Source organism: Podarcis cretensis (assembly GCF_951804945.1).
Source record: "Podarcis cretensis genome assembly, chromosome: 13".
NCBI lineage: Eukaryota > Metazoa > Chordata > Lepidosauria > Squamata > Lacertidae > Podarcis > Podarcis cretensis.
In genome coordinates, this window is record NC_137182.1 from 783,617 (window position 1) to 811,578 (window position 27,962).

General features: G+C 44.6%; 1 protein-coding gene across 8 annotated transcripts in view; it reads right to left on the reverse strand.

Annotated features, from left to right (window-relative positions):
• KIAA1671 overlaps positions 1 to 27,962 on the reverse strand; it is a 125,690-nt gene that overhangs the window by 9,744 nt on the left and 87,984 nt on the right. For 4 of the 8 annotated variants that reach the window (XM_079949194.1, XM_079949195.1, XM_079949199.1 and 1 more), the window contains 5 exons: positions 16,314 to 16,554; positions 16,046 to 16,223; positions 14,498 to 14,622; positions 10,037 to 10,167; positions 8,622 to 8,739 (listed from right to left, as the gene is read on the reverse strand). In XM_079949194.1, coding sequence (XP_079805320.1) covers positions 8,661 to 8,739; positions 10,037 to 10,167; positions 14,498 to 14,622; positions 16,046 to 16,223; positions 16,314 to 16,554 — 754 coding nt within the window. In that variant the 3' untranslated portion in view covers positions 8,622 to 8,660. Of the gene's footprint in view, positions 1 to 4; positions 468 to 8,621; positions 8,740 to 10,036; positions 10,168 to 14,497; positions 14,623 to 16,045; positions 16,224 to 16,313; positions 16,555 to 27,962 lie in introns of all 8 variants that reach the window. The other 4 variants (XR_013832404.1, XR_013832405.1, XM_079949197.1 and 1 more) reach the window with 4 other exon arrangements.

A 27,962-nucleotide genomic window follows, 5' to 3' on the forward strand; every position in this document is an offset into this window, starting at 1 on the left:
TTACCTGAGTGCTGCAGGGATTTCTGAATGGAGTGCCTTTCCAAAGACTGGAGGTTTGCGCAGCATGGACAGTTTGAGTTGAGGAGATAAGAGCAAAGACCTGGGCCAATTTTGAATGATCTCTCATTGATGCAGAAGTAAAAACCACTGCAGGGTTCTTGTGTGGTGTTTCGCTCAAGGTGTAATCTGAGAGGCTCACATGCAGAGACCTAGAATTGTTGACAGTTGTTTGGCTGCCATCTTTTTTGTCTTTAAGATTGAAGCTGCCGCTGTGGAGATTTTGCTGATCTGCTCTGGTGAAGAGTCACGAGATTTGAACCGTATCTAGCCGGGTACCTAAGTGAATGATCCTTTGTGATGGAGCCAAGCAACTTTTTTTGTAGTTGATCAAGAAGCTGTGAGATTGAGGGTGATCTGCAAATGGAGATGAGCCTGTTGAAGGGATGTTGCCTGGAGGAGCAGGTCGTCTAGGAACGGATAAATATGAACGCATTCACTTCCAATGCCACAATCATGGACTATGGGAAATGACACAAACATACATCTCTCCAATGCAGTCACAAGTGGATTGGGTCTGCAAGACGCAGAATAATAAGTGAAAATAATAATAAACAATTGAATCACTCCTTAACTAGGAGGTTCAGAAGCAGTCTATCAGTGCCTGCTCACTCTGTTGCCATGACTGCGAACTGGGAGGAGAATATATTGCTGAGGAATAATAACCCCAACTCCTTCTGCCATAACACGAACTAGGAGAGTAGTCAATATGAAGCCTTAATGAAGCCTGAAATGATACAGAAAATAATGGCTAAAGGCTGTAGAAATCACCAAAGAAATGAGGTGGTAATTTGGAGCCAGCAGCCACTAAAATTGAGCTGCAATTGCAAAAAGACTTGGGTAGGATCCCACCCCCCCATCTTTAAATCTGATAAATGTGGCAAAACGGAGCATATTCAGTGACCGTGAAGGAGAACATTATACAAGGATGCTCTGCAAGAAAGTATACGAAATAAACTAAAAACAAGAAGAACTAAGGTTGCTAAGGGAAACAACCAGGGTGGGGAGGGATGAAATATTTTTGGGAGAGTTTGTGTGTGTATGCAAGACTCAAAGACGGGGTAAGTTGCTAAAACTAAGCAGGACTAGATAAAATAAAGCAATAATAAAATGAGATCAAAATTGAAAAACTTATCTGAAGAAGGAAAGCCAGGCAAAACAGACTGCTGAGTCCGGCAGGAGAAAAAAGACTGAGGAGGAAGTGCCTGCCTCCCACAAGTCTTTGCTCCTGCCTGAGGTCATGCGAGAGGAAATACCCAATCCACTGTCCCCAGCGTTCCATGAAATAAATTGCAGATATTTTAAATCTAGAAGGACACGATAATAGATTTGGATGGCACTAATACTTATGTTATGAAAAAGCAAAGGTGCATAAAGGTTTTCAGAACCACTTAATAAGAAAAATTTTTTTATGATAAGGGGAAAATATAAAAACTTATTAGAACAAAAAACATCTTGGTGGCTTTAGAAACAATATCTCTGAAAAAATTGGCCGACTAGGAGGCGATAAGAGATTTATTAACGGATTGGTTACAGTATCACCAATTAGATTATATCTCTAAGACAGATAAAAAGAAAAGTTTTAGTTGTGAAATATCAAGATTTCAAAAAGAGTTGTTAGAAAATAATGTTAAATTATTGTCCAAAATGTCTAGTTTGCTTTTAGAGTGGCATACAAACATGAACAAGTCAGTAATGATACACTGGGCAAAGGATTTGGGACATAATATCCAAATGGCAGATTGGGAAAGGTTATGGAAAACAGACTTGAAATTTACAGTGCACTGAAAGAAAACTATATGAAAATGATGTACCAGTGATATCTGACACCTACTAAGCTGACAAAAATGTATAGGACAAGTACAAATACCTTGTGGACATGTAAAGAAAAAGAAGGTACCTTTTACCATATGTGGTGGAACTGTAAGGTAATAAAAGCTTTCTGGGAGATGATATATAATGAAATGAAAAAAATGCTTAAAATAACCTTTCTTAAGAAACCAGAAGCTTTTCTATTAGGAATTACAGGTATCAACATGTCAGGGCTGGTCGTTGTCCTCTTCAGATCACCACACAAACGCTTCTTGTTCTTTTATAAAACTTTTTATTGCGTATTAACAAAACAATCTTATAAACGGTTCTTAACTATTATTCCTCCGAGTCACTTCTTTCAGATACCTTCTGAGCTCTGCTTCTCCGTGACCAGCCACTCTCAAAATGGCGAAGGCGCCCTTCCCTTCGCTTTCCTGCTCTTTTTTCTCACCTCCTGGCTAGAGCTGGCCTGTATCTCCCCTCCTCCCAATCTGAGCTAGAACTGAACCCTTGCCTTTCCTGGGAACAGCCGGTCCCTCCCTGTTGTTCCTCTTGCTCTCTTCAATTAGATTCACTGCTCTACTTCCCCCCTTGGGGAATGCTTTCTCCCTCTGAGAAACTGGAAACTTCTAACTCTTCCCTGACATCACCCCCTCCCCTAAGTCCCCCTTCCTCCTCCTCGCTCTCCTCTGTTTCTGAAGGACCGAACCCTATGAACTCCTTTTCCTCACTATCTGTCTCTTCAAAAATTTCTTGAAGATGCCAGTTATGGGGTTTTGGCTTGTGGGGATATTTTCTATGAAATTCTCTCTGCAATTCTGGAACGTTAATTTTTTCTGCTGGTTCCCATGAGTTCTCAGACTCATCTAACCCTTTCCATGCAACCAAATACTGTAATTTCCTCCTACTTATTCTCGAGTTTAATATCTCTTCCACTTCGGTCTCCTCTTCCCCCATCATGGTGGGAAAAGGAGGAGGTTCCCTTGAAATTTGATACTTATGCGCTGGTACAAACACTGACAATAAAGATCTATGAAATACACGGTGTATTCTCATATTTTCAGGCAAATGAAGCTTGAAAGCCACTGGGTTAATTTGAGCCTTTACTTGGAAAGGTCCCAATCTCCTTGGTTCTAGCTTTTTACACCTCCCTCGTATTGGTAGTCCCTTGCTAGATAGCCATGCCCAGCTCCCTACTTGGATTTCTTCCCCAACTCGCTGGTACGTGTCTGCAGCTCTCTTGTAAGCCTCTTTAGCTTCTTCCAAATCCTCTCTTTTTCAGTATCTCATGAATGCACCTCAACTCCTCTATCATTTGTTCTGCTGCTAGTACTGCTAACTGCTCCTCTTGACCTGGGAATGCCCTTGGGTGCAAGCCATAGTTTGCCACAAATGGGGCTCTGCCCGTAGACACATGCATTGCATTATTATACGCAAACTCTGCTAGACTCAATTTCTCTAACCACCCTCTCTGCTGATAACCAGCATAACACCTCAGATATTGTTGTAGTGTTGCATTCGTTCTTTCAGCTTCCCCATTGGTTTGCGGGTGTCTCGCCGACGTGAGGCTTAGCTCCGCATCTAGTAACTGCATTAAGGTAGGTACTCAATCCTAAAATTAAACCCAGCAAAAAACTCCGCCCACCTAATTTGCCTTTGGTTTAGCTGTCTAGCAGTTCTCCAATACTCTAAATTCTTATGATCTGTTTGTACCACCACCTGATGTGACGCCCCTTCCAAAAAACGTCTCCACACTTTAAAGGCAGCATGCACAGCTAAAAGTTCCTTATCAAATATGGTGTAGTTTTGTTCTGATTGATTTAATTTTCTAGAGTAGAATGCACAGGGTGTATTGTATGCACAGAGAACTGGGCCAAAACAAACAAGATGAATTTTAACAGGGAGAAATATAAAGTATTGCACTTGGGCAAAAAAAATGAGAGGCATAAATACAAGATGGGTGACACCTGGCTTGAGAGCAGTACATGTGAAAAGGATCTAGGAGTCTTGGTTGACCACAAACTTTACATGAGCCAACAGTGTGACGCGGCAGCTAAAAAAGCCAATGCAATTCTGGGCTGCATCAATAGGAATATAGCATCTAGATCAAGGGAAGTAATAGTGCCACTGTATTCTGCTCTGCTCAGACCTCACCTGGAGTACTGTGTCTAGTTCTGGGCACCACAGTTCAAGAACGTGTCCAAAGGAGGGCAACCAAAATGATCAAAGGCCTGGAAACAATGCCTTATGAGGAACGGCTAAGGGAGCTGGGCATGTTTAGCCTGGAGAAGAGGAGGTTAAGGGGTGATATGATAGCCATGTTCAAATATATAAAAGGATGTCACATAGAGGAGGGAGAAAGGTTGTTTTCTGCTGCTCCAGAGAAGTGGACACGGAGCAATTGATCCAAACTACAAGAAAGAAGATTCCACCTAAACATTAGGAAGAACTTCCTGACAGTAAGAGCTGTTCGACAGTGGAATTTGCTGCCAAGGCGTGTGGTGGAGTCTCCTTCTTTGGAGGTCTTTAAGCAGAGGCTTGACAACCATATGTCAGGAGTGCTCTGATGGTGTTTCCTGCTTGGCAGGGGGTTGGACTCGATGGCCCTTGTGGTCTCTTCCAACTCTATGATTCTATGATTCCAGTCCCCTCCCTTGTCCTGTTGCAGCAGAATGGCCCCAATAGCCCTATCAGAGGCGTCAGTTTCTACCTTTATACGTTTACTGGGATATTTTTCTGAAGCAAACACCACCTTTAATTTATCAAAGGCCTTCTGTGCTTCCTCAGACCATCTGAATGGCCCCTTGCCTCTTAGACAATCAGTCAGTGGCGTTGTGATTTTGGAGTAATTACCTATGAATTTACGATAGAAATTAGCAAATCCTAAAAACCTCTGTAGATCTTTCTTAGTTTTAGGTGCCTCCCATTCCACCACTGCCTGAACTTTACTGGGGTCCATGTGTACCCCTTCGTGGGAAATGCAATATCCCAGGAACTCCACCTTTTGTGTGTGGAACTTACACTTTTCTAACTTCACATATAACCTGTTGGTCCTCAATCTCTCTAACACCTGTGTGACATGTTTTACATGTTCCTCCATACTTTCACTATATATTAAGAGGTCATCTAAATAGGAGACACAGAACTGATCCAGTATACCTGCTAAGACGTGATTGATGAAGGTTTGAAATACCCCTGAGCCATTTTGCAAGCCAAAAGGCATTACCAAGAATTCAAATGCACCATACTTAGTACAAAAACTGGTTTTCCACTCATCCCCTTCTCTGACCCTTATCAGATTATATGCTCCTCGTAGATCAAGCTTGGTAAAGACTTTGGCTGACCTTACTCTCTCTAAGAGGTCATCTATACGTGGCAGTGGGCACACGCGAGGCTTCATTTGGCTGTTAAGGATTCTGAAGTCACATACTAATCTTGGTGCCCCTTCCTCCCCTTTCTTTTTGACAAAAAAGACGGGAGCACCCCCAGAGGCCATAGATTCTCTAATAAAACCTCTCTGCAAATTCTTTTGCAGGAACTCCCTCAATGCTGCAGATTCTACTTCTGACATGGCATATATCTTGCTTGGTGGCAACTGTGCCCCAGGGACTAGATCTATCTTGCAATCATAGGGCCTATGTGGTGGAAGTTTATCCGCTTCTTTTTCACAAAAAACATACCGATAAGCAATATATTGTGATGGAATCTCACTTTCATTCCCCATCAACTTCCCTGCTACCTCTGTTCCCATTACTTCCACCAAGATTTTTCCCTTTTGCCCCAAACAATGTGTCATACAATATATCGAACCAAAAACCAAAGACCTTTGATGCCAGGCAATCACTGGATTATGACAATTGAGCCAACTCATGCCCAGCACCATCGGGTGCCCAGCTAGTTTGGTCACATGAAATGCCCTGGTCTCTGAGTGATTACCCATACCCATTCTCATTGGTGGAGTCTCGTAAGTCACTTCTCCTGAAAGTAGTGGTCTGCCGTCGATTGTTTTCACTCGCAGTGGGAAATTCAAAGGTAACAAAGTGATTTTGTGTTCCTGTACCAATTTCTGGTCTATGAAATCTGCTGACGCTCCTGAGTCTAACAGCGCCTCTACCTGGACCCTGTGTCCATTGGGTAGTTGTAGTTGCACCTTCACCGTTAGTCCTGGAATAGGTGGTTCCGTGTGAGAGCTTTCTATCGCTCCTCCACCCGGCTGCAAGTTCCCATTTCCAGCTGGGGACCTTCATTTCCCTGATGCAGTTCCTTCAGGCAATTGTCTTCTCCCATGTCTGCTCCAGATAGAGACAATCCTTTACGATTGCAACATTGTCGTGCCAGATGCCCTGGTTTTCCACAGACAAAGCAACGTCTCGTCTCTTCCTCTCCCTGCATTTCCTCTTACCATGGAAGAGGTAGTAACTGGGAGGGGTCTGGCTGCTCCTAATTCCATGGGCTCTGGCCGCTCTCATCTTGGCACGTTGCCCATTCTGCTTTCTGTACTTTCGATAATATTGTTTTTCCGCCACTGTGGTCACCATTGTTCCTTCTTTTCACTAGCCCTGCGTTCCACGCGTAGGTTCAATTGCAGGCACGTTCGGACCAGAGAGTCCAAGGAACTAGGTTCTGGCATTTGGGCCAATTGGTCTAAAATCTCATTATTCAGTCCTTCCCTAAAAAGGGCTGCAACTTTTGGGGAATTCAGATCCCATTTTAATTTCTGCACCAGCAAACTAAAGTTGGACCAATAAACTCCCACAGTGTCTTTTCCTTGTCTCATTCTCAACAGCTGCCTAGCTGTGGTTATTTCATGCGCAGGGTCTAAGAAAATCGTGTCTAGATACTGCAGAAAAAATTGTAGATTTCCTAGGGCGGCATCCCTTCAAGATATTAGGGGTATAACACAGTCCTTAGCCTTCCCTTCCAAGAAATTAATCACATAAGCAACCTTCTCTTGCTCAGATTGAAATTCTTTATCCTTTATCTCAATTATGTAAGAAATTTCTGTCTTGAAAGCCATGTATTCAGAGCTTTCTCCCTTGAAGCTACGTGGACGTACAGTAAATGTTTTACTCCCTCTATCTCCACACGTCGCTTGCAGCATGGTTCTATGTTCTCCCAGTGTTGCTGATAGTATGTCGACTTGACTTTTCAACTGTAAGTTCTGTTGCCATAAGTCCTGTAACGTTAGCTGGAGCGCTGGGGTTTCTCCTTGCCCAACTGGCGCCACAGCTCCCTCCATTTTGGCTTCTCCTTCTTTACTTATAGTGAAGAGGCGCAGAGCAGAAGGTATTCTGTCAGGCCTGGTCGTTGTCCTCTTCAGATCACCACACAAACGCTTCTTGTTCTTTTATAAAAGTTTTTATTGCGTATTAACAAAACAATCTTATAAACGGTTCTTAACTATTATTCCTCAGAGTCACTTCTTTCAGATACCTTCTGAGCTCTGCTTCTCCGTCCGTGACCAGCCACTCTCAAAATGGCGAAGGCGCCCTTCCCTTCGCTTTCCTGCTCTTTTTTCTACCCTCCTGGCTAGAGCTGGCCTGTATCTCCCCTCCTCCCAATCTGAGCTAGAACTCAACCCTGGCCTTTCCTGGGAACAGCCGGTCCCTCCCTGTTGTTCCTCTTGCTCTCTTCAATTAGATTCACTGCTCTCCTTCCCCCCATGGGGAATGCTTTCTCCCTCTGAGAAACTGGAAACTTCTAACTCTTCCCTGACACAACATTCCAAAGGAACAGAAAAGACTTTTCATGTATGGAACAACAGCTGCCCAGATGTTACTCGCCCAGAAATGGAAAGAACACAAAGTCCCTACCAGAGAGGAGTGGCAAACCAAACTGATGGACCATGCCGAGATGGCAAAACTGACTGGAAAACTCAGAAACCAAGAGGACAAAAACTTTATAAAAGAATGGGAAAAATTTATAAGTTATTTAGGAAACCACTGTAAGCAGATGGAAACATTAGCAGGACTTTGATTTCATTTGTAGTGTAACAATTACCATGTATAATATGGATTGATATAAAAGTTGCAGTAGCGAAGAATATGTAGTAATAAATGCAGTGATGGCCAAAATTGGCCTTCCATCTGTTTTGGGACTACAACTCCCATCATCCCTAGCTAACAGGACCAGTGGTCAGGGATATTGGGAATTGGTAGTCCCAAAACAGATGGAGGGCCAAGTTTGGCCATCACTGATTAAATGTTTAAAATGGGACCCCATGGAGTGGATCGGGGAAAGTCCTCAGATTTGGAGAAATCTCTATATATGGATATATATTTGGATACTTTTTATAACTTTGTATAGTCATACCTCGGGTTGAATGTGCTTCGCATTGAGCATGTTCGAGTTGCGCTCCGCGGCAACCTGGAAGTAGCAGAGCGCGTTACTTCCAGGTTTCGCCGCTCGTGCATGCGCAAATGCTCAAAATGACGTCATGCTCATGCACAGAAGCAGCAAACCGCAACCCGCCCACGTGCTGTCGCTTGTTACATTCGCTTCAGGATGCGAATGTGGCTCTGGAACGGATCCTGTTCGCATCCCGAGGTACCACTGTATTTGTAAAACCAACTAAAAATGATTTCAAAAAAACAAAAAGTTTCTAAAAATGCTCGCCACCCCAGCATCTGGAATCCAGAGCTCCTCAATGAGACATTATGGCTGATGGCCCCATGTCACCCTGCCCTTTCCCCCCTGCATTGGGCCACGCTCATTTGCTCTGCAGACCCTCTTCCACTCAACAGGCAGCTAACCCCATCACCGCCACTGCCACCACCTCCAGACCTCGGTCGTCACACTTGGTTCTCGTATTGGCTCTGCCTCTTCTTGGACTTCAGCTCCTTCAGCCAATGTGGAGACAGCTCCTCCGACCTGGAATGCAGGAAACAGGCCTGGGTCCCCCCTTTACAAACAAAAGCACATCCCATTCGAGGTCCTTCCATGAGAAATTCATTACTGGGGAGCTGAAATAAGGAGGGTGCCTGCTACTTGCAAGCCCATCTTCCCTTAGCCCTTGTTTGGTCCTCTTTGCGCACAGGTGAGAAGGCGGGGAACACATCCTGGTTGCCCAAAGTTTCAACAGCACCTTTGGATTCAATCCTACTAATGCATCTAAAGGAGGATCTTTTCCCTCTGCACTGCATGGCGGGATGTGCAGCCATTGCTCCCTCACAGCTGATCAAGCTGAGCTTGGCTGGGGCAAAAGTTTGGAAGTCTTGCCAATACAGCCCTGGCTGGTGATTATGGTTGCCTGAACCCAGAAAGACAAGGTGGTGTCGGCCCACTTTCCTCAGCAACTGCTTTGCGCTTCCTCCCACTGACACCATGAGTGAAGCCTTTGTTTGCCTTTTGAGATGCTGCCAGATGACCAAATCTGATAGAAGGTGCAGCGAACAGGATGATACAGTTCTGCTGGGTGATTCCTTATTGGCTTCACTCACAGAACAAGAAGAAAAAACTTAAAATACGGACATTGAAAATAGTAGCTTATCTGGGGCTGGAAACAGGGCAATCAAAAAACAAAGAAACTGCATGAGTTCCCCAAGTTTCCCCAAGAGGCTTTTCATGCCTTTTGAAAGCACACTTCTCATTTAAAAAATGTTTAAAGTGCAAAAACTCAGCAAAGTGCTGGTATTTATGTAAATACAGTCTCAAAACTGGGGATGAGAATAGGGTCTGTATGTAGTCTTGAATGTAGTACAGTGGTACCTTGGTTCAAGAACAGCCCTGTTTATGAACTATTTGGAATACGAACTCCGCAAAACTGAAAGTAGTGTTCCGGTTAGCAAACTTTACCTTGGTCTATGAATGGAAGCCAAATGGTGGGAGGGCACCGGCGGCGGGAGGTCTCATTAGGGAAAGCACACCCCAGTCTAAGAACGGCTTTGGTTTAAGAACGCAATTTTCTAAATGGATTAAGTTCGTAAACTGAGGTGCCACTGTATAAGCTGTAGAATTCCACTTCAAGATGCATAATTTTAAAGTCACCAGCCCTTATGACTATAAAGGCATTTAAAGTATTTGGGCAACCCCTGCTGGAATCTCAGAAACCAAAAGACTTTTGGGAAGCTAGAAGGTGGGGCTTTCACAAGTAGCAAAGCAGTAAAATCTGCAGAAAAACTTAAAGGTGAATTTATCAGAATGTCACCCTGACAACAAGCCTCCTCACCTCTCTTCTTTCTCCGTGCCAACAGGCAGAACTCTGCCAGCAGGAACTCCAGCCTGAAACGGGAATTTTGGTGACTTGGACAACTGCACTTCTCCTGTTCCATCTGGTTCATGTCTTTTCCTGAGTTGAGCCTGGAGGGTGGCGAGAGGGGAACCCTCTGTTAAATGTCATGGTTGGATCACAAGTTTCACAAAAGGCAGCGTGAGAAAGGGACCCATCAGCAGTGAGCTCACTCCAAGGAATGTCTAGCCAAGGGCCATCACCAGGCAAGGGTGGTTATGCATCATGGGGAGGGGCATGATTTCAGGGACGGAGCACCCGGCTAGTGCATCCAGTCACCAAGTAATCAAGGAGCAGCTCGTGGAAAAGACCTGAGGAGGCCTTTGAGGGGAGACCAGGCTGAGACCAGACTGCCCTAACACTTACAACACCCAGCAGATCTCTGCAGTTTGCAGGACAGTCTCTCCGGCAAGTTCCCAAAATCCTACTCCACAGGAACTCAGGACAGGGCTTTTAGTGCAGCTGCAACTGTTCTGTGGAACAGCATCTCGGATGAGAGACGGAAGGAGTCCACTTTCTGGAAACAGCTGAAGACATTTTTGTTCCAACAGGCTTTCCCAACCAGATAAACCTTGGACTTTGCCATGAATGCCTATTTTGTATGGCTTTAATCTTGTTTCCCCCTTCATGGATCACTGCCTTGCCGTGGCGAAGGGGCTTGAAGAACTCAGAGAAGCTATGAACTATGCCGAGTAGGGCACCCAAGATGAACAGGTCATAGTGGAGAGTTTTGACCAAACGTGATCCACCTGGAGGAGGAACCGGCAAGCCACTCCAGTATCCCTGCCAAGAAAACTCCATGGACAAAGACAACAGGCATATAAAAGTTATGACGCTGGAAGATGAGCCCCTCAGGTCGGAAGGCGTCCAACATGCTACTGGGGAAGAGCGGAGGGCAAGTACAAGTAGATCCAGAGCTGATGAAGCGGCTGGGCCAAAGCCGAAAGGACGCCCAGTTGCGGATATGCCTGGAAGCGAAAGGAAAGTCCAATGCTGTAAACAAAAATATTGCATAGGAACCTGGAATGTAAGAACCATGAACATGGGTAAGTTGGAGGTGGTCAAAAATGAGATGGCAAGAATAAATATTGACATCCTGGGCATCAGTGAACTAAAATGGACGGGAATGGGTGAATTCAGTTCGGATGACCATCATATCTACTACTGTGGGCAAGAAACCCGTAAAAGAAATGGAGTGGCCCTCATAGTCAACAAAAGAGTGGCAAAAGCTGTACTGGGATGCAATCTCAAAAATGATAGAATGATCTCGATACGAATCCAAGGCAGACCTTTTAACATCACAGTAATCCAAGTTTATGCACCAACTACTGGTGCTGAAGAAACTGAAATTGACCAATTCTATGAAGACTTGCAACACCTTATAGAAGTGACACCAAAGAAGGATGTTCTTCTCATTATAGGGGATTGGAATGCTAAAGTAGGGAGTCAAGAGATAAAAGGAACAACTGGCAAGTTTGGCCTTGGAGATCAAAACGAAGCAGGGCAAAGGCTAGTAGAGTTCTGTCAAGAGAACAAGCTGGTCATCACAAACACGCTTTTCCAACAACACAAGAGACGACTCTACACATGGACATCACCAGATGGACAGCATCGAAATCAGATTGATTATATTCTCTGCAGCCAAAGATGGAGAAGCTCTATACAGTCAGCAAAAACAAGACCTGGAGCTGACTGTGGCTCAGATCATCAGCTTCTTATAGCAAAATTCAAGCTTAAACTGAAGAAAGTAGGAAAAACCACTGGGCCGGTAAGATACAATCTAAGTCAAATCCCTTATGAATACACAGTGGAAGTGAGGAACAGGTTTAAGGATTTAGATTTGGTGGACAGAGTGCCTGAAGAACTATGGATGGAGGCTCGTAACATTATACAGGAGGCAGCAACGAAAACCATCCCAATGAAAAGGAAATGCAAGAAAGCAAAGTGGCTGTCCAATGAGGCCTTACAAATAGCGGGGGAGAGAAGGCAAGCAAAATGCAAGGGAGATCGTGAAACATACAGGAAATTGAATGCAGATTTCCAAAGAATAGCAAGGAGAAACAAGAAGACCTTCTTAAACAAGCAATGCAAAGAAATAGAGGAAAGCAATAGAATGGGAAGAACCAGAGATCTGTTCAAGAAAATTGGAGATATGAAAGGAACATTTCGTACAAAGATTTCCATAATAAAGGACAAAAGTGGAAAGGACCTAACAGAAGCAGAAGACATCAAGAAGAGGTGGCAAGAATACACAGAGGAATTATACCAGAAAGAAACGGATGTCTCATATACCCCGGGTAGTGTGGTTGCTGACCTTGAGCCAGACATCCTGGAGAGTGAAGTCAAATGGGCCTTAGAAAGCACTGCAAATAACAAGGCCAGTGGAAGTGATGGTATTCCAGCTGAACTATTTAAAATTTTAAAAGTGATGCTGTTAAGGTGCTACACTCAATATGCCAGCAAGTTTGGAAAACTCAGCAGTGGCCAGAAGATTGGAGAAGATCAGTCTACATCCCAATCCCAAAGAAGGGCAGTGCCAAAGAATGCTCCAACTATCGCACAATTGCACTCATTTCTCATGCTAGCAAGGTTATGCTTAAAATTCTACAAGGAAGGCTCAAGCAGTATGTGGACCGAGAACTCCCAGAAGTGCATCTGGATTTAGAAGAGGCAGAGGAACTAGAGACCAAATTGCAAACATGAGCTGGATAATGGAGAAAGCTAGAGAGTTCCAGAAAGACATTTACTTCTGCTTCATTGACTATGCAAAAGCCTTTGACTGTGTCGACCATGGCAAACTATGGCAAGTTCTTAAAGAAATGGGAGTGCCTGATCACCTCATCTGTCTCCTGAGAAATCTCTATGTGGGACAAGAAGCTACAGTTAGAACTGGATATGGAACAACTGACTGGTTCAAAATTGGGAAAGGAGTACGACAAGGCTGCATTTTGTCTCCCTGCTTATTTAACTTATATGCAGAATTCATCATGCGAAAGGCTGGGCTGGATGAATCCCTAGCCGGAATTAAGATTGCCGGAAGAAATATCAACAACCTCAGATATGCAGATGACACAACCTTGATGGCAGAAAGTGAGGAGGAATTAAAGAACCTTTTATTGAGGGTGAAAGAGGAGAGTGCAAAATATGGTCTGAAGCTCAACATCAAAAAAACGAAGATCATGGCTACTGGTCCCATCACCTCCTGGCAAATAGAAGGGGAAGAAATGGAGGCAGTGAGAGATTTTACTTTCTTGGGCTCCATTATCACTGCAGATGGTGACAGCAGCCACGAAATTAAAAGACGCCTGCTTCTTGGGAGAAGGGCAATGACAGGCCTAGACAGCATCTTGAGAAGTAGAGACATCACCTTGCCAACAAAGGTCCGTATAGTTAAAGCTATGGTTTTCCCAGTAGTGATGTATGGAAGTGAGAGCTGGACCATAAAGAAGGCTGATCGCCGAAGAATTGATGCTTTTGAATTATGGTGCTGGAGGAGACTCTTGAGAGTCCCATGGACTGCAAGAAGATCAAACTTCTCCATTCTGAAGGAAATCAGCCCTGAGTGCTCACTGGAAGGACAGATTGTGAAGCTGAGGCTCCAGTACTTTGGCCACCTCATGAGAAGAGAAGACTCCCTGGAGAAGACCCTGATGTTGGGAAAGATGGAGGGCACAAGGAGAAGGGGGCGACAGAGGACGAGATGGTTAGATAGTGTTTTCGAGGTTACCAGCATGAGTCTGACCAAGCTGCGGGGGGCAGTGGAGGACAGGAGTGCCTGGCGTTCTCTGGTCCATGGGGTCACGAAGAGTCGGACACGACTAAACGACTAAACAACAACAAAATCTTGTTTCAAATGTATTTGTTACTTTAGTGTTTCTAACTGCTTTTAATTATCTGACGTGTAAATCACCTTGAGATGGTGGTTTGGAAGGCAATAAATAAATTAATTGTAGCAATAATACAATAATACAAACATTCTGACACGGTAAGGGGCAGCTTCCTAAATCTTCAGGCAGCGTTGAATGGAGGCTCACAGCACAGGGCATGGGCCTCCCAGCTGTCTACTGGGCATCCTGTTCCCAGTCTCCAGTCACTGGCCCCTTCCTCCCACACCGTTCCACTGCCTCCTTGCATGCAACATGTGAGGTACCCCATTTCCATAGCCCACCCTCAGGTGCCTTTGGGGCTCAGAATGGGCTCCAGGTATTCCCATTGGTACCCAAAGTGCCCCCAAGACATTTCTCTTCTTGTGCTACCAAATTACATGAGCTAGTACCACGTGTTTCTCAGCGTAGGTTGAGGCAGAATCAACCTCTCCACAGTGTCTCTGAAATATACTCCACAACAGGTTCCCAATGCTAAGGACAAGTGTATATGGGGGGGGGGTGCACCAACATTCACCTTGAGGGCTGAGTGGTCCATCCCTGGAAAGACAGGGAGCCTCTGCAGCTGAGAGATGGGCGACCTCTCTGTTGGCTGTGGGTTTCCGTCCTCACCAGAGTCTTCTTTCTTGGCTGAGTTTTCTGCTTAAGAATGAGGATTACTCATGAGCCTTTGGGAGGGAGGGAGGGAAGGAAGGCACAAAACACAGGGCTAGAAACCCACTGCTTGGCCCCCTCCCACCAGCAGCTTCTGTCTCCTTTCAAAGCAGTCCTTGGGATGACTTTCCAATCAATTCTCCCAAGCCAGAAGCACCAGAAAGCAGCTTGGTCAGCCGGGGGATGCAACTTCACCCTCTGCCATCTTTGCTCCTGCCCAGGCCTCTGTGACTTTGCTGACCAGGTCCCTCTGTCTCCAATCTCCCTGTGGTGGAAAGGTCAGGCATTGTGGCCCAAGACTAGCCAAGGGCCCACTGCTGCTCCAACAACCACCCGCTTTGCAACCAGAGGCACCATGGGGGAATTCTGGGTCTATACAACCTTTCCTGACCCTTCCAGGTACAGAGGTGACTAGAGAGGTAGCAGGGCAGCAGTAATAAGATCCTTGCTGGCTGGGAGGTGAAAATCAAGTTTAGCCTCCACCTCCCTTCTTTCCTGCCTTTGCACCTGGAGAACTGCAGCCTGTTGAAGAGCCAGAAGGCTGAGCCAATGAGTCATAGAATCATAGAATCATAGAGTTGGAAGAGACCACAAGGGCCATCGAGTCCAACCCCCTGCCAAGCAGGAAACACCATCAGAGCACTCCTGACATATGGTTGTCAAGCCTCTGCTTAAAGACCTCCAAAGAAGGAGACTCCACCACACTCCTTGGCAGCAAATTCCACTGTCGAACAGCTCTTACTGTCAGGAAGTTCTTCCTAATGTTTAGGTGGAATCTTCTTTCTTGTAGTCCCACAGCTACAGCTGCTTCCAGAGAGAAGCCTGTTGCATGCGCCATTGTGTTGTGGGTGGCAGCTGTGTTTTGGTCCGAGCACAAATGCAGCTTGGGAAAGTATGAAGTATGAATCACCGTGTGCTGCTAAATGGATTTACGTCCACATTTGTATTTACTATAGCTTTATTGTATTGTCTCTCATATTAATTTGTTCACCGTTTTGTGGGTCTTGGCCAGAAAACAGTATAGAAACAAGTGGATGAAGATGATGATGAAAGTCTCGGAGCCCGCACTGATGGGTACTTCCAGCCTACAAAGGCGGGAAGTGCCCAGTTCCATGTGCTTTTGGCTAAGGTCTCCCACCTCACCTCTCCCTCACAGTGAACCATCCAGATAGGAAGCTAGAGAGCATGTAGCTGCACCTGACAATGTATCCGTTGGACACTATTCTAAGGGCACAACGACCAGGCACACAGCTCTGTGCTATCCAACACCCTTTCAACGTGCTCAAGGATGGCAAGTAATCCAGGTTCAAATTGGCTGGGATCCTGCAGCTTGTATCACTCATGGAACTATTTGGCAGATTCTGGGGATTTGGGACAGGTTATATAGCACAGGACACCTTCCCTCTGCTACCTGTGGAGCCCTTGAACAACCACGTGCTGTCTGCCTCTTCTGTCACAGAGAGCCGCTGCTCAGTGTCTCCCTCGGTGCTTCTTCTGAGCGAGTGGGAAATTGGGGCTCGGTGCTGGCGCCTCCTTTTGCTGAGCTGCACGCGGGTTTTCAAGACACTGGAGTCCAGCACAGGAGTTTGCTTTGAGAAGAACAAACACACATGCTGTCAAACACAGACCTGCAACACTGCCTGCAATGTGTCCCTCAGGGACATGCCTCAAGAACTTACCTCCAGGAAGGAGAAGTCTGGGCCGTCCCCTGCTAACGCAGGGGCCTTAGCCCCATCTGCAGATTCTACATCTGTGCTGAAGCGGTCCAGACTGGTGCTCCTGTGGTCCCTGGAGGAATTGTGCTGGTCGGTTGCAGAGGCAGGATCTGTTTGAGAGGAGAAGGACGAGAACCGGCTGCTGGGGGGCTGTTTCCGGGCTGAAGCCATGTTGCTTTCTGAGGAAGGGGACTCTGGCACAAAGCTACGACAACCAAGGGAAACAGAGCAGTGGTTAGCCAGAGGAATACAAAGCAGGGAAGGCTGGGTGGTGACTGAATCACCCCCCAATCCAGGAAACAGCTGCCTCTTGAAGCAGGCTGCTTAAAGCTCAACCTCACCTCCTGTGTTTGGAGGCCCACCTTTCTTGTCCCCAGAACTGACTCAATGGCACAAACAACATGTGGAGTGCTATTTTCCCTAGAGGCCCACCCAGATGTTAAGATCAGCAGAGGGGGCCCTTTTGGTAGCTCCCTCAGGGTTGCAGGGTGGGGGTGTGGGGCTGGAAAGGGCCTTCTCTGTTGCAACCCCTGAGTTGTGGGACCTGCACTATACAGCCTTGGGGAAATGCCGAAACCCTGGCCTTTGGCACCTGAGATGTGTATCTTTAGGATCCCTCTTAGTTCTGTGATTCTAAATTGTTTTAAACTGTTTTCGATGCTGTTTTTGAATGTTGTAACCTGCCCTGGGACCTTAGGGAGGAGGACAGTTAATGAATAACAGTAGTAATACTGACAATAACCTATTATCTCACTTGGCATTCTTCCTTTCTTGACCCTTTCTTGCCACAGAGCACAGGAAGTGATATGTTTACAAAGCCAAGGAGAGGCAGGGGGTCCCAGGATGCCCTGCAACACTGAAGAGTCCAGGTACCAAGGAAGAAAACACTGACTGCATCTTGGAAGGAAGTGCCATTTCGGAGTTTCCATGAAGAGAATGATGGACATTTTAAGAGAAAAGCCCCAGTGATCATACCCAAAGAACCATCTTGTCCCTTGCTCTTTCCCCACAGTGGTTAGCCAGATTGGGAACCCACACACTGCATGCCCACAGGCTTCTATACACCAACATCAGACCAATGGTTCAGGTTGAAGGGATTACCTGGGGCTGCTAAGAGGCAGCAGAGGGGGCTGGAGGTACAGTGGTGCCCCGCAAGACGAAAAGAATCCATTCCGCGATTCTCTTCGTCTAGCGGTTTTTTTGTCTTGCGAAGCAAGCCCATTGACAGCTTAGCGGATTAGCGCTATTAGCGGCTTAGCGGCTTTTAGCAGCTTAGCGGCTTAGCGGATCAGCTGATAAGAGGCTTAGCGGCTTAGAAAAAGGGGGGGAGGGGAAAAAGTCAGAAAAACTCGCAAGACATTTCGTCTTGCGAAGCAAGCCCATAGGGAAATTTGTTTTGCGAAGCGCCTCCAAAACGGAAAACCCTTTCGTCTAGCGGGTTTTCCGTCTTGCGAGGCGTTCGTCTTGTGGGGCACCACTGTATAAAGGAGTATCAGGCTTTGGAAAGCCTGGTTGTCACATGCAGGAGGCATTTGAGAAGAATGGAAAAGCAAAGCCCATTTCAGCCTGGTTCCAGATGGCTAAAGACTGACAGCTCCCTCCATGGACCCCTATGGGACCTAGGCTGGCTTTTGAAACCCTGGGGGGGGGGTCTCCTCTCCTGTGAAGGGCTGTTGTCCACGGCAAAAGACAAAGGGGGGGTGCACAGGGCCAGCAGCATTACTGAGCACTCTTTCTCTGTGCAACCTGTCTGCTTCCTTCCCTCAATTCCTCCTTTGCTTCAACACCCCCCTCCCCACAATTATTCACCCTCTATTAAGACAGATCTGAACTGATCACTTGCAGAGGACCACGTGGAGTTAGGCAGGCTCCCCAGTCCCAGTTCAGCAATTGTTCTGGATGGTAACTCAGGGACATCCCCTAAAGGGACCCTTCCTGGCCAAATCAGCATTCCCAAATGGTTTCTAACGACAGCAGCAGAAGCGTGGAATAGTTTGACAACCTCCTGGGGCCTGGCTGTTCTTAGCAGGTGGCCACCTGGCTGAGACACAAACTCCACCCTCCCACCCCAGGGAAGGCCGCTCACGTCTGAACTCACCAACAGTGAACAGAAGCCTGAAACAACTAATCATCTCACAGCACCATTTTAAGAGGCTGCTGCCTTAAAAAGACACTGAACAGGCATATTTTTCAAGCTCTGGTGCCGACTGATTGAGAGGCAGACAGGCCTTGAAAAGAGAACACTCAAGAACAGAATCCTTAGGCAGCTTCTTCTGCCCAGAAATGGCAGCACCAGGCAGCCAAAGGCAGCCTCTTCTCATCAGCTCTCCAGGTCAATTAAGACCACCTCCTAATGAGCTCCTAATGACCTCACCATTTGCAATGAAAGATATCTTTAACTCAGGGATCAGCAAACTTTTTCAGCAGGGGGCCGGTCCACTGTCCCTCAGATCTTGGGGGGGGGGGCAAGGACTATATTGGGGGGGGGAATGAAAAAATTCCTATGCCCCACAAACAGCCCAGAGGTGCATTTTACATAAAAGCTCACATTCTCCTCATGTAAAAACATGCTGATTTCTGGACCATCTGCGGGCTGGATTTAGAAGGCAATTCGGCTCAATCCGTCCCCTGGGCCTTAGTTTGCCTTAACTGAATTTGCTTAGTTTGCTTTAAGCAAATATGCCCTGATGTGGAAGAATGGAGACCGTTGGCCACACTTGCCTTTCTTTCAGTCTTTACAGGGATTTAGGCTCCATGTCTGAGCACCCCCCTTTTTGCTCCACAGTTTCCCCCATGAAAACTTGCTATTTAAAGCTGTCCTGAGCTTTCCTTGTGAAAACCATCTCTTTAAAGCTCAATCAGAGCAAACCTCAATTCACAGAATACCTGAAATAAGATTTGCACTGATTCAGCTTTAAAGAGATGATTTTCACAAGGAAAGCTCAGGACAAAATCCCCCAACACCACTAAGACTCAGAGCATTAAAGCATGGGTAAGCAAACTAAGGCCCAGGGACCAGATACGGCCCAATTGCCTTCTAAATCTGGCCCACGGATGGTCCGGGAATCAGCATGTTTTTACATGAGTAGAATGTGTCATTTTATTTAAAATGCATCTCTGGGTTATTTATGGGGCATAGGAATTCATTCATTTCACCCCAAAAAGTATAGTCCAGCCCCCCACAAGGTCTGAGGGAAAAAGTTTGCTGCTGGAAAGGTTTGCTGACCCCTGCATTAAAGGATGGATCTCTGCCTGGAAAGATGGATAACTGATGTTATACAGTGGTTCCGCTCCTTCCTCCTGGGTCATGTCCAGAAAGTGGTGGTGGGGGATGAGTGTTCAGACCCCTGGGCTCTCACTTGTGGGCTGCCTCGGGGTTCCATCCTCTCCCCCATGCTTTTCAACATCTATATGCAGCTGCTGGGAGATCATCAGGGGGTTTGGGCTGGGTGTCCATCAATATGCAGATGATACCCAGCTCTACCTCTCTTTCAAATCAGAACCAGTGAAGGCGGTGAAGGTCCTGTGTGAGTGCCTGGAGGTGGATGGAGGATGGATAGCGGCTAACAGATTGAGGGTGAATCCTGACAAGACAGAAGTACTGTTTTAGGGGGAACAGGAGGTGGGCAGGTGTGGAGGACTCGCTGGTCCTGCCCCTGAAGAAACAGTTGCACAGCCTGGGAGTCATTTTGGACACACAGCTGTCCATGGAGGCACAGGTCAATTCTGTATCCAGGGCAGCTGTCTACCAGCTCCATCTGGTACACAGGCTGAGCCCCTCCCTGCCCGCAGACTGTCTCGCCAGAGTGGTGCATGCTCTAGTTATCTCCCGCTTGGACTACTGCAATGTGCTCTATGTGGGGCTACTTTTGAAGGTGACCCAGAAACTACAACTAATCCAGAATGCGGCAGCTAGACTGGTGACTGGGAGCGGCTACCGAGACCACATAACACCGGTCTTGAAAGACCTACACTGGCTCCCAGTACGTTTCTGAGCACAATTCAAAGTGTTGGTGCTGACCTTGAAAGCCCTAAACGGCCTCGGTCCAGTATACCCCCATCGTTCTGGCTGGATACTGAGATCCAGCGCCAGATCCGGTTCCCTTGCTGTGAGAAGCCAAGTTACAGGGAACCAGGCTGAGGGCCTTCTCGGTAGTGGCACCCGCCCTGTGGGATGCCCTCCCACCAGATGTCAAAGAGAAAAACAACTGCCTGACATTTAGAAGACATCTGAAGGCAGCCCTGTTCAGGGAAGTTTTTACTGTGTGACGTTTTAATGTATTTTTAATCTTTGTTGGAAGCTATCCAGATTGGCTGGGGAAGCTAAATTATTATTATTATTATTATTAGCCCTCAGATGGGGCAAAGGGGAAAAAGTTAGCCCTGGGGTGGATCTAGAAAGCCTTGGCATGAATAAGAGGTGAAGGGGAGGGAGACACTTGACCATCAGAGTGTGATACAAGAGATTAATTTCATAAAAGATGAAAAAAGTGGAAAGCTGGACGTCAGGGGAGCTCAAGGACAAAAACAGTGCACTTTAAAAGTGTTGAGCATGACAGGATAAGGGCTTAAGGTACCATGTTCACAGCAGTGGGAAGAAACACCCATGGTGCTATGGGAGGTGCAGAGTATAGACTAATAGAACTGGAGTTAAAAGGGACCCCAGGGTCATCTAGTCCAACCCCCTGCAATGCAGGAAGCTCAGCTAAATATCCATGACAGATGGCCATCCAACCTCTGCTTAAAAACCTCCAAGGAAGGAGAGTCTACCACTTCCTGAGGGAGATTGTTCCACCATCGAACAGCTCTTACTGTAAGAAGTTCGTCCGGATGTTTAGTCGGAATTCCTTTCTTGTAACTTGAAGCCATTGGTTCAAGTCTTACCCTCCAGAGTAGGAGAATACAAGCTTGCTGCATCTTCCATCGGACAGCCCTTCATATATTTGAAGAGGACAATCATATCTCAGTTCCCTCTTTTTCAGGCTAAACATACCCAACTCCTTCAAGCGCTCCTCAGTTGGCTTAGTTTCCAGACCCTTGATCATCTTGGTTTTCAACTTTTCAACTTTTCATTCAGCTTTTCAACATTTTTATTAAATTGTGGCACCCAGAACTGGATACAGTATTCCAGGGGTGGTCTGACCAGAGCAGAATAGAGTGGTACTATTACTTCCCTTGATCAGGACACTACATTTCTGTTGATGCAGGCTAGAATAGCATTAGCTTTTTTTGCAGCTGCACCACCCTGTTGACTCATGTTAAGCTTGTGGTCCACCAAGACCCCGAGATCCTTTTCACATGTACTGCTAGTAAGCCAGGTGCCTTCCATCTTTTATTTGCGCATCTCACTTCCAGTTTCCTGCCGAGCGGAATGGCAGCGTGGAACTGATCGCTCTGTAAATAGTGATCATTCCGAGGCTTGCAGAGGCAAGAGGGGAGCGTGCCAGGGCTAGGCACCCCCCCACACAAAGGTTCACTGAAGTTAGTGAAGTGTTGAGTGGTCCGTCAGAAGCACCAAGCTCCCACCGCCCACCCAAGAACCTTGCTGAGGGGGGGGGGGGGAGTGCAGTGGAGCGCACTCCAGGCTTCATCGCAGCTCTGCCTGCTGAAGTCACAGGCTGCCGCAGCAAGCAGGAGATTTGCATAACAACAATTGAAGCTGAAGAACAATAAGCAGTTTAAAAGTTATTTTATCCAAATAAAATTAAATTTGGCAAAACAGAAACTAAAGAGGAAGTCAACTTCTGTTTTCTGGCAATCTGCCAACTGCAAGGGAAGGATTTGTAAGTGCTTAAAGGACAATATTTGACGCTTCTATGGTGAGAACTATATTTTCTGGACTTCCGCTTGAGGCGCCACAGAAGATGGCTGAAAATACCATCACTCCGGCTCCCACGGGGTAATTAGAGGCTGACATGGGAGTAATCAGCCTCCCAAAATCTTCCTGGGGTATGGGAAGATGCAGTGTCATCCGCGGATGCCCAAAAAACAAGCCCCAATTTCATAAAGAAGGAGGGGGTGAGGGCACTGGATGGAAAGCCCCCGAGGGAGTCTGGATCTCCCAGACGCTGTCTCTGCAAGCGCACCAAGTTCCATTTCTTAAGATGAAAAACTGGATTTAAGTTTTGGACATGCTTCGAGTGAGGAGGGGGAAATTATTCTGCCAATTAAGCCAGCCACTGAGATACGGAAAAAGGATAACATATAAGTTGGTACGTTGAACGGAACGGAAAGGGGGGGTAAGCCTTTTTTACTATTGTATTCTGATTCTGATTTATTATGATACTTGGCAAAAAACAACAACCCAGAAGAACCGTTTACATCATTTATAGATTTTCGATTGAGAGAGAGAGGTTTCAGAAGGAGACAGGTTTAACATTAGTAAAGAAAGTAAAATACCTGGGGGTGAACATGACCGCTAAGAATGTGAATTTGTTTAAAGATAACTATGAGAAATGTTGGTCAGAAGTGAAAAAAGATCTTGAAATATGGTCAAGCCTGAAGCTTTCCTTGCTTGGTCGAATTGCTGTTATTAAGATGAATGTATTGCCAAGAATGTTGTTTTTATTTCAATCATTGCAAATCATAGACAAGATGGATTGTTTCAAGAGGTGGCAAAGAGATATTTCTAGATTTGTCTGGCAGGGCAAGAAGCCCAGAATAAAATTTAAGATACTTACTGATGCAAAGGATAGAGGTGGATTTGCCCTGCCAGACCATAAATTATATTATGAATCAGCAGCTTTTTGCTGGCTGAAAGAATGGCTGCTTCTTGAGAACACATTTTGGATTTAGAAGGTTATTATAATGCTTTTGGGTGGCATGCATATTTGTGGTACGGCAAGGTTAAAGTGCATAGGGCTTTCAAAAACCATATTGTCAGAAAAGCACTGTTTAATGTCTGGATAAAATACAAAGACTTACTTGAAAATAAAACCCCAAGGTGGCTATCACCTATGGAAGCGAAGGCTTTGAAAAAACTTAATATGGAGGCCAACTGGCCAAAATATTGGGAAATCTTGGAACAGGAGGGTGATAAATTGAAATTGCAGAGTTATGAGAAACTTAAAGATAAGGTGCGAGACTGGCTTCATTATTTTCAAATAAGGGAGGCTTATAATTTAGATAAAAAAATTGGCTTCCAGGTGGAAAAATCAAAATTAGAAACAGAATTGTTAGAACCCAAAGCTAAGACACTATCAAGAATGTATAACTTGCTGTTGAAATGGAATACTGAAGATGAAACGGTAAAATCTGCTATGATAAAATGGGCACAAGATATTGGACATAACATTATGTTTGCTGACTGGGAGCAGTTGTGGACCACCGGGATTAAATTTACGGCATGTAATGCCCTAAGAGAGAATATTATGAAAATGATGTACAGGTGGTACATGACCCCAGTCAAGCTTGCAAAAATTTATCATTTGCCTGATAATAAATGTTGGAAATGTAAAGAAATTGAAGGTACAATCTTTCACCTTTGGTGGACGTGCCCAAGGATTAAGGCTTTCTGGGAGATGATCTATAATGAAATGAAAAAGGTATTTAAATATACTTTCCTGAAGAAACCAGAGGCCTTTCTCCTGGGCATGGTTGGCCAATTGGTGCCAAAGAAGGATAGAACGTTTTTTATGTATGCTACAGCAGCAGCAAGAATACTTATCGCAAAGCATTGGAAGACACAAGACCTACCCACCTTGGAAGAATGGCAGATGCAAGTAATGGACTATATGGAAATGGCGGAAATGACTGGCAGAATCCGAGACCAGGGAGAAGAGATGGTGGAAGAAGATTGGAAGAAATTTAAAATTTATTTACAGAAACATTGTAAAATTTTTGAATGTTGATGACGTTGAAATGAAATGAAGTGGTAAAATCAGGTAAAATAAGAATATGTAAGAATGGATTGATATTAGACAAAAATTTGAAGCTATAATATGTGAGGAAAATAATTAAGGATAAATCAAGAGGGTATGAATTTGCTGCACCAATTTTTAAATGGAATACAAAAAAGGGAGGTGCGAGGAAGTCAGGAAAACAAGTTAATGAACGGTGAGAAATTAAAAAGAGGGATTTTTCTTTTTTCTTTTTATGTTAAACTTAAATTTTTGTATTTTTGTACTTTTGTGTTTTTTGTTTATTGTCTTGTAACTCTTTTTTTGTTAAAAAATTAATAAAATATCATTTTTTAAAAAAAAGGAAAGGGGGGGGGTAAGCCTTTTTTTACTATTGTATTCTGATTCTGATTTATTATGATACTTGGCAAAAAAAACAACAACCCAGAAGAACCGTTTACATCATTTATAGCAAGCGAGACTGAAAAGTTTCCTATTTGTTGACATAAATATGTCTCTAAAACTATAAACTGTGTGGAAATAACAATATTATATAATTAAAGCTTTTGATCTTTGAATTGCATGGAAGAAGATAAAAGATTCTCCAACTGTTGATATTAGACAGAAGCAGGATCTCATTAGCCGCTGGAGGATGTTAAATTTTTTTGGATGGTTTCCTAGATTGTGTTGGAGGATTCATGACACATTTTTAATTTGGAAAACCACCATGATGGAATAAGACTGAGCTGCAGAATTATAAATAGTCATAGGGGGAGGTGAGCCTTTAATATGCTACTGTATTTGTACTTCAAGTCCGATTTGGTAAATCTCCCCTAGAAAGGCTAATGTTTGATGCAACCGGTCTGGGAAAATTAATGAGCACACACTTATAACTGATTACATAGGAACTGAGAGAAGATGGCGGCTGCCAGCAGCGAAAAGACTTTTGGATTGATTCGGCAGAAATACCAGCATGTGAGGAGATACTGCAAAGGACAGAGGGGTATCATACACATAAAATTCACAGAGAAACACATCATTTTACTTCAACTCGCTTGTGGAAACAACTCAGAGGCCATGAAAGAAGGAAAACAACAGGAAGATTTAAAGGAACTATTAGAAATGACTATCAAAAGCAGTAGAGATATGAGATGATCAGAGCTCCGCCCCCCTGAACTTGAAGCATGGGAAGTCCCAATAAAAAATTAATAACTCAGCAGAATATTTGGATTATTTGATGTGTATATGTATAATGTGGAATACTTAATGTGATTTGATTGGATTGTTAAAATGGAAAACTTAATAAAAAATATTATTTTTTTTAAAAAAGAGAACTATTTTTTTTCTTTTTTGGAATTTAACAGGATTGGTTTTGACACTAAACTTGGAAGGTGCTCTATTAGTCCTGATTTGGAATAATATCCTTTAAATTGGAGCTTGACAAAAGAGCACCGGCTTTCTGGATTTTGGATTAATAACACCTGGATCTCCACAATCAGACCCAAAGCTAAGCAGGTGAACACTCACCCATCTCTGGGAGGGACCCTCGGGACGGGAGAGTGCCTGGAATTAGCTGGAGGGCATACGTTGTGAGAAATAATATGGAGAATGGTGAAGACCAGTGTGTAAGGAAAATATCATATTAATTTGGATTTACAATTATTTTGGATGTATAAACATTTTGGATTTACAATTTACAATTACCCACGTGTGACAGGAACTATTTGGAAGTACTGAAAGACCCGGGTATAGGGCGGTATATAAATTCAGTAAAAAATAATAATAATCATAAATAATAAATCAAAAGAACTGAGCAGCCGTGAGCAGCATTACATTTTTTTTATTTTTTTTATTAACTGTGCCTTTAAATTGTTTAATCTTTAAATTCCTACAAACCTAAAGTTACATTGTCCATATTTGCTAAATGTGTACTCTTTGTATTGGTGAACATACTATGTCTCTGCGAACAGTATGAGTTTTTTCGTTTCCATCCTGTTTGCTCTTGTTATTAGGTTGAGAACCGAAACAAAAATCTGAGAGGTGGCCTTGAACAACTAATAAGAGCAGGGGTAGGCAAGCTAAGGCCCATGGGCCACAAGCGGCCCACGGGGGTCATTTAACCAGCCCACGAGCCGCCCCTGAACCGAGCTGCCTGCTCGGCGAGCCCCCGCGCGCAGCGCAACGCAGGGACTCGCTTCTGTGGTGCCGAAAATCGCGTCTGCGCATACTCAGACGCCGAAAATCTCACCTGCGCAGCGGACACCGGAAATCACAGCTGCGCATGCTTATGCATGCGCACGATCTGGCCCACGGAGGGATCCAGTGGAGTGAACCAGCCCAAGCGAGATAAACCTTGCTGACCCCTGGATAAGAGTGACGCTGAGAAGCCATTGTTTTGCCAGTGTTTTTAATGTCTGTTCTTAAACAGACATAAAATTGTAAGCAAGCAAGGGATGGCATCTCCAACTAGAAAGAAGTAAAGGCCTCTTAGGTCGATGAGATTCAGTTCCTGAGGGCAGTATAGCATCTGAGATGGTTTCCATTTTGGGAGACTTTAAAAAGGAAATGCTGGCACAAATGCAAACACAATTTGATAGTGTCAAGGAGGATATTAGGGGGGAGATGGAAAAGCATACAAAAAAGGTGACAGATGCCATGGAAATAACCGTTAAAAATTTGGAGACCAAAACTCAAAAAACGGAAAAAGTCACCCAAGAACTGCAGGAAGAACAAGAGGTAATTAAGAGCGACATGAGAGGTCTATCGGGCAGGCAGGACCAATTTGAGCTACAGCTTGCCCTCCTTGAGATGAGACAAAAATCCAATGTTCTCAGAATAAGAGGTTTGCCAGAGAAGGAGGGAGAAACAAGATTTGTTGACATATATAGCCAAGAAAATTGCTGATTGGTTGGGGGAAAGTCAGGAGTATCTGGAAGAATCAAGTTGCTACCGGGTTTCGTTCGAAGACGTCTAGAGCTAGAAAGCAACCTGGAGACTGCTTGGGGTCAGAGGAGCTATTCTCCAAAAAATTATGAAAACAGTCTCCAGGTTGACAGTAATGAGGTGGCCATTTACAAGGAAATCCCCCCGATTTTATGACAAATGGCAAAAATGTATTTCTATTTGGAAAGGGAAGAAACCGAAAATAAAACATAAAATATTAACAGATATTAAAGATAGAGGCGGATTCTCCCTTCCAGATTTTAAATTGTATTATGAAGCGAGCTGTGTTACTTGGATCCGGGATTGGGTCAAATTAGAAAATACTGATTTATTAGACCTGGAAGGACATGATTTGGCTGGCAATGTGTATTTATGGTACAGTAAAGGGAAGGTACATAAAGGCTTCCATAACCATATAATTAGGAAATCATTAATAAAAGTATGGGGGAAATATAAAGATTTATTAGAACAAAAAATGCCCTGGTGGGTTGCCCCAACAGAGGGAATATCAATCAAAAGGATAAATATGGAAACTGGATTATGAGGAGATTAGAGACTTTGTTCATGATTGGCTACAACACTGCCAACTAAATGAGGTTTTTAAAGAAGATAACAAGAAAGGATTCGGTTATACCATATCTAGATTCCAAAGGGAAATTACAGAGGATAATAATAAACTTTTAAAGAAAATGTATAATTTATTGTTAGAATGGGAGACGAAAGACGAAGAGGTTAAATCGGTAATGATTAAATGGGCACAAAATATAGGTCATAATATACAAATGGAAGACTGGGGAAAGTTATGGAAAGTTAATTTAAAATTTACTGATTG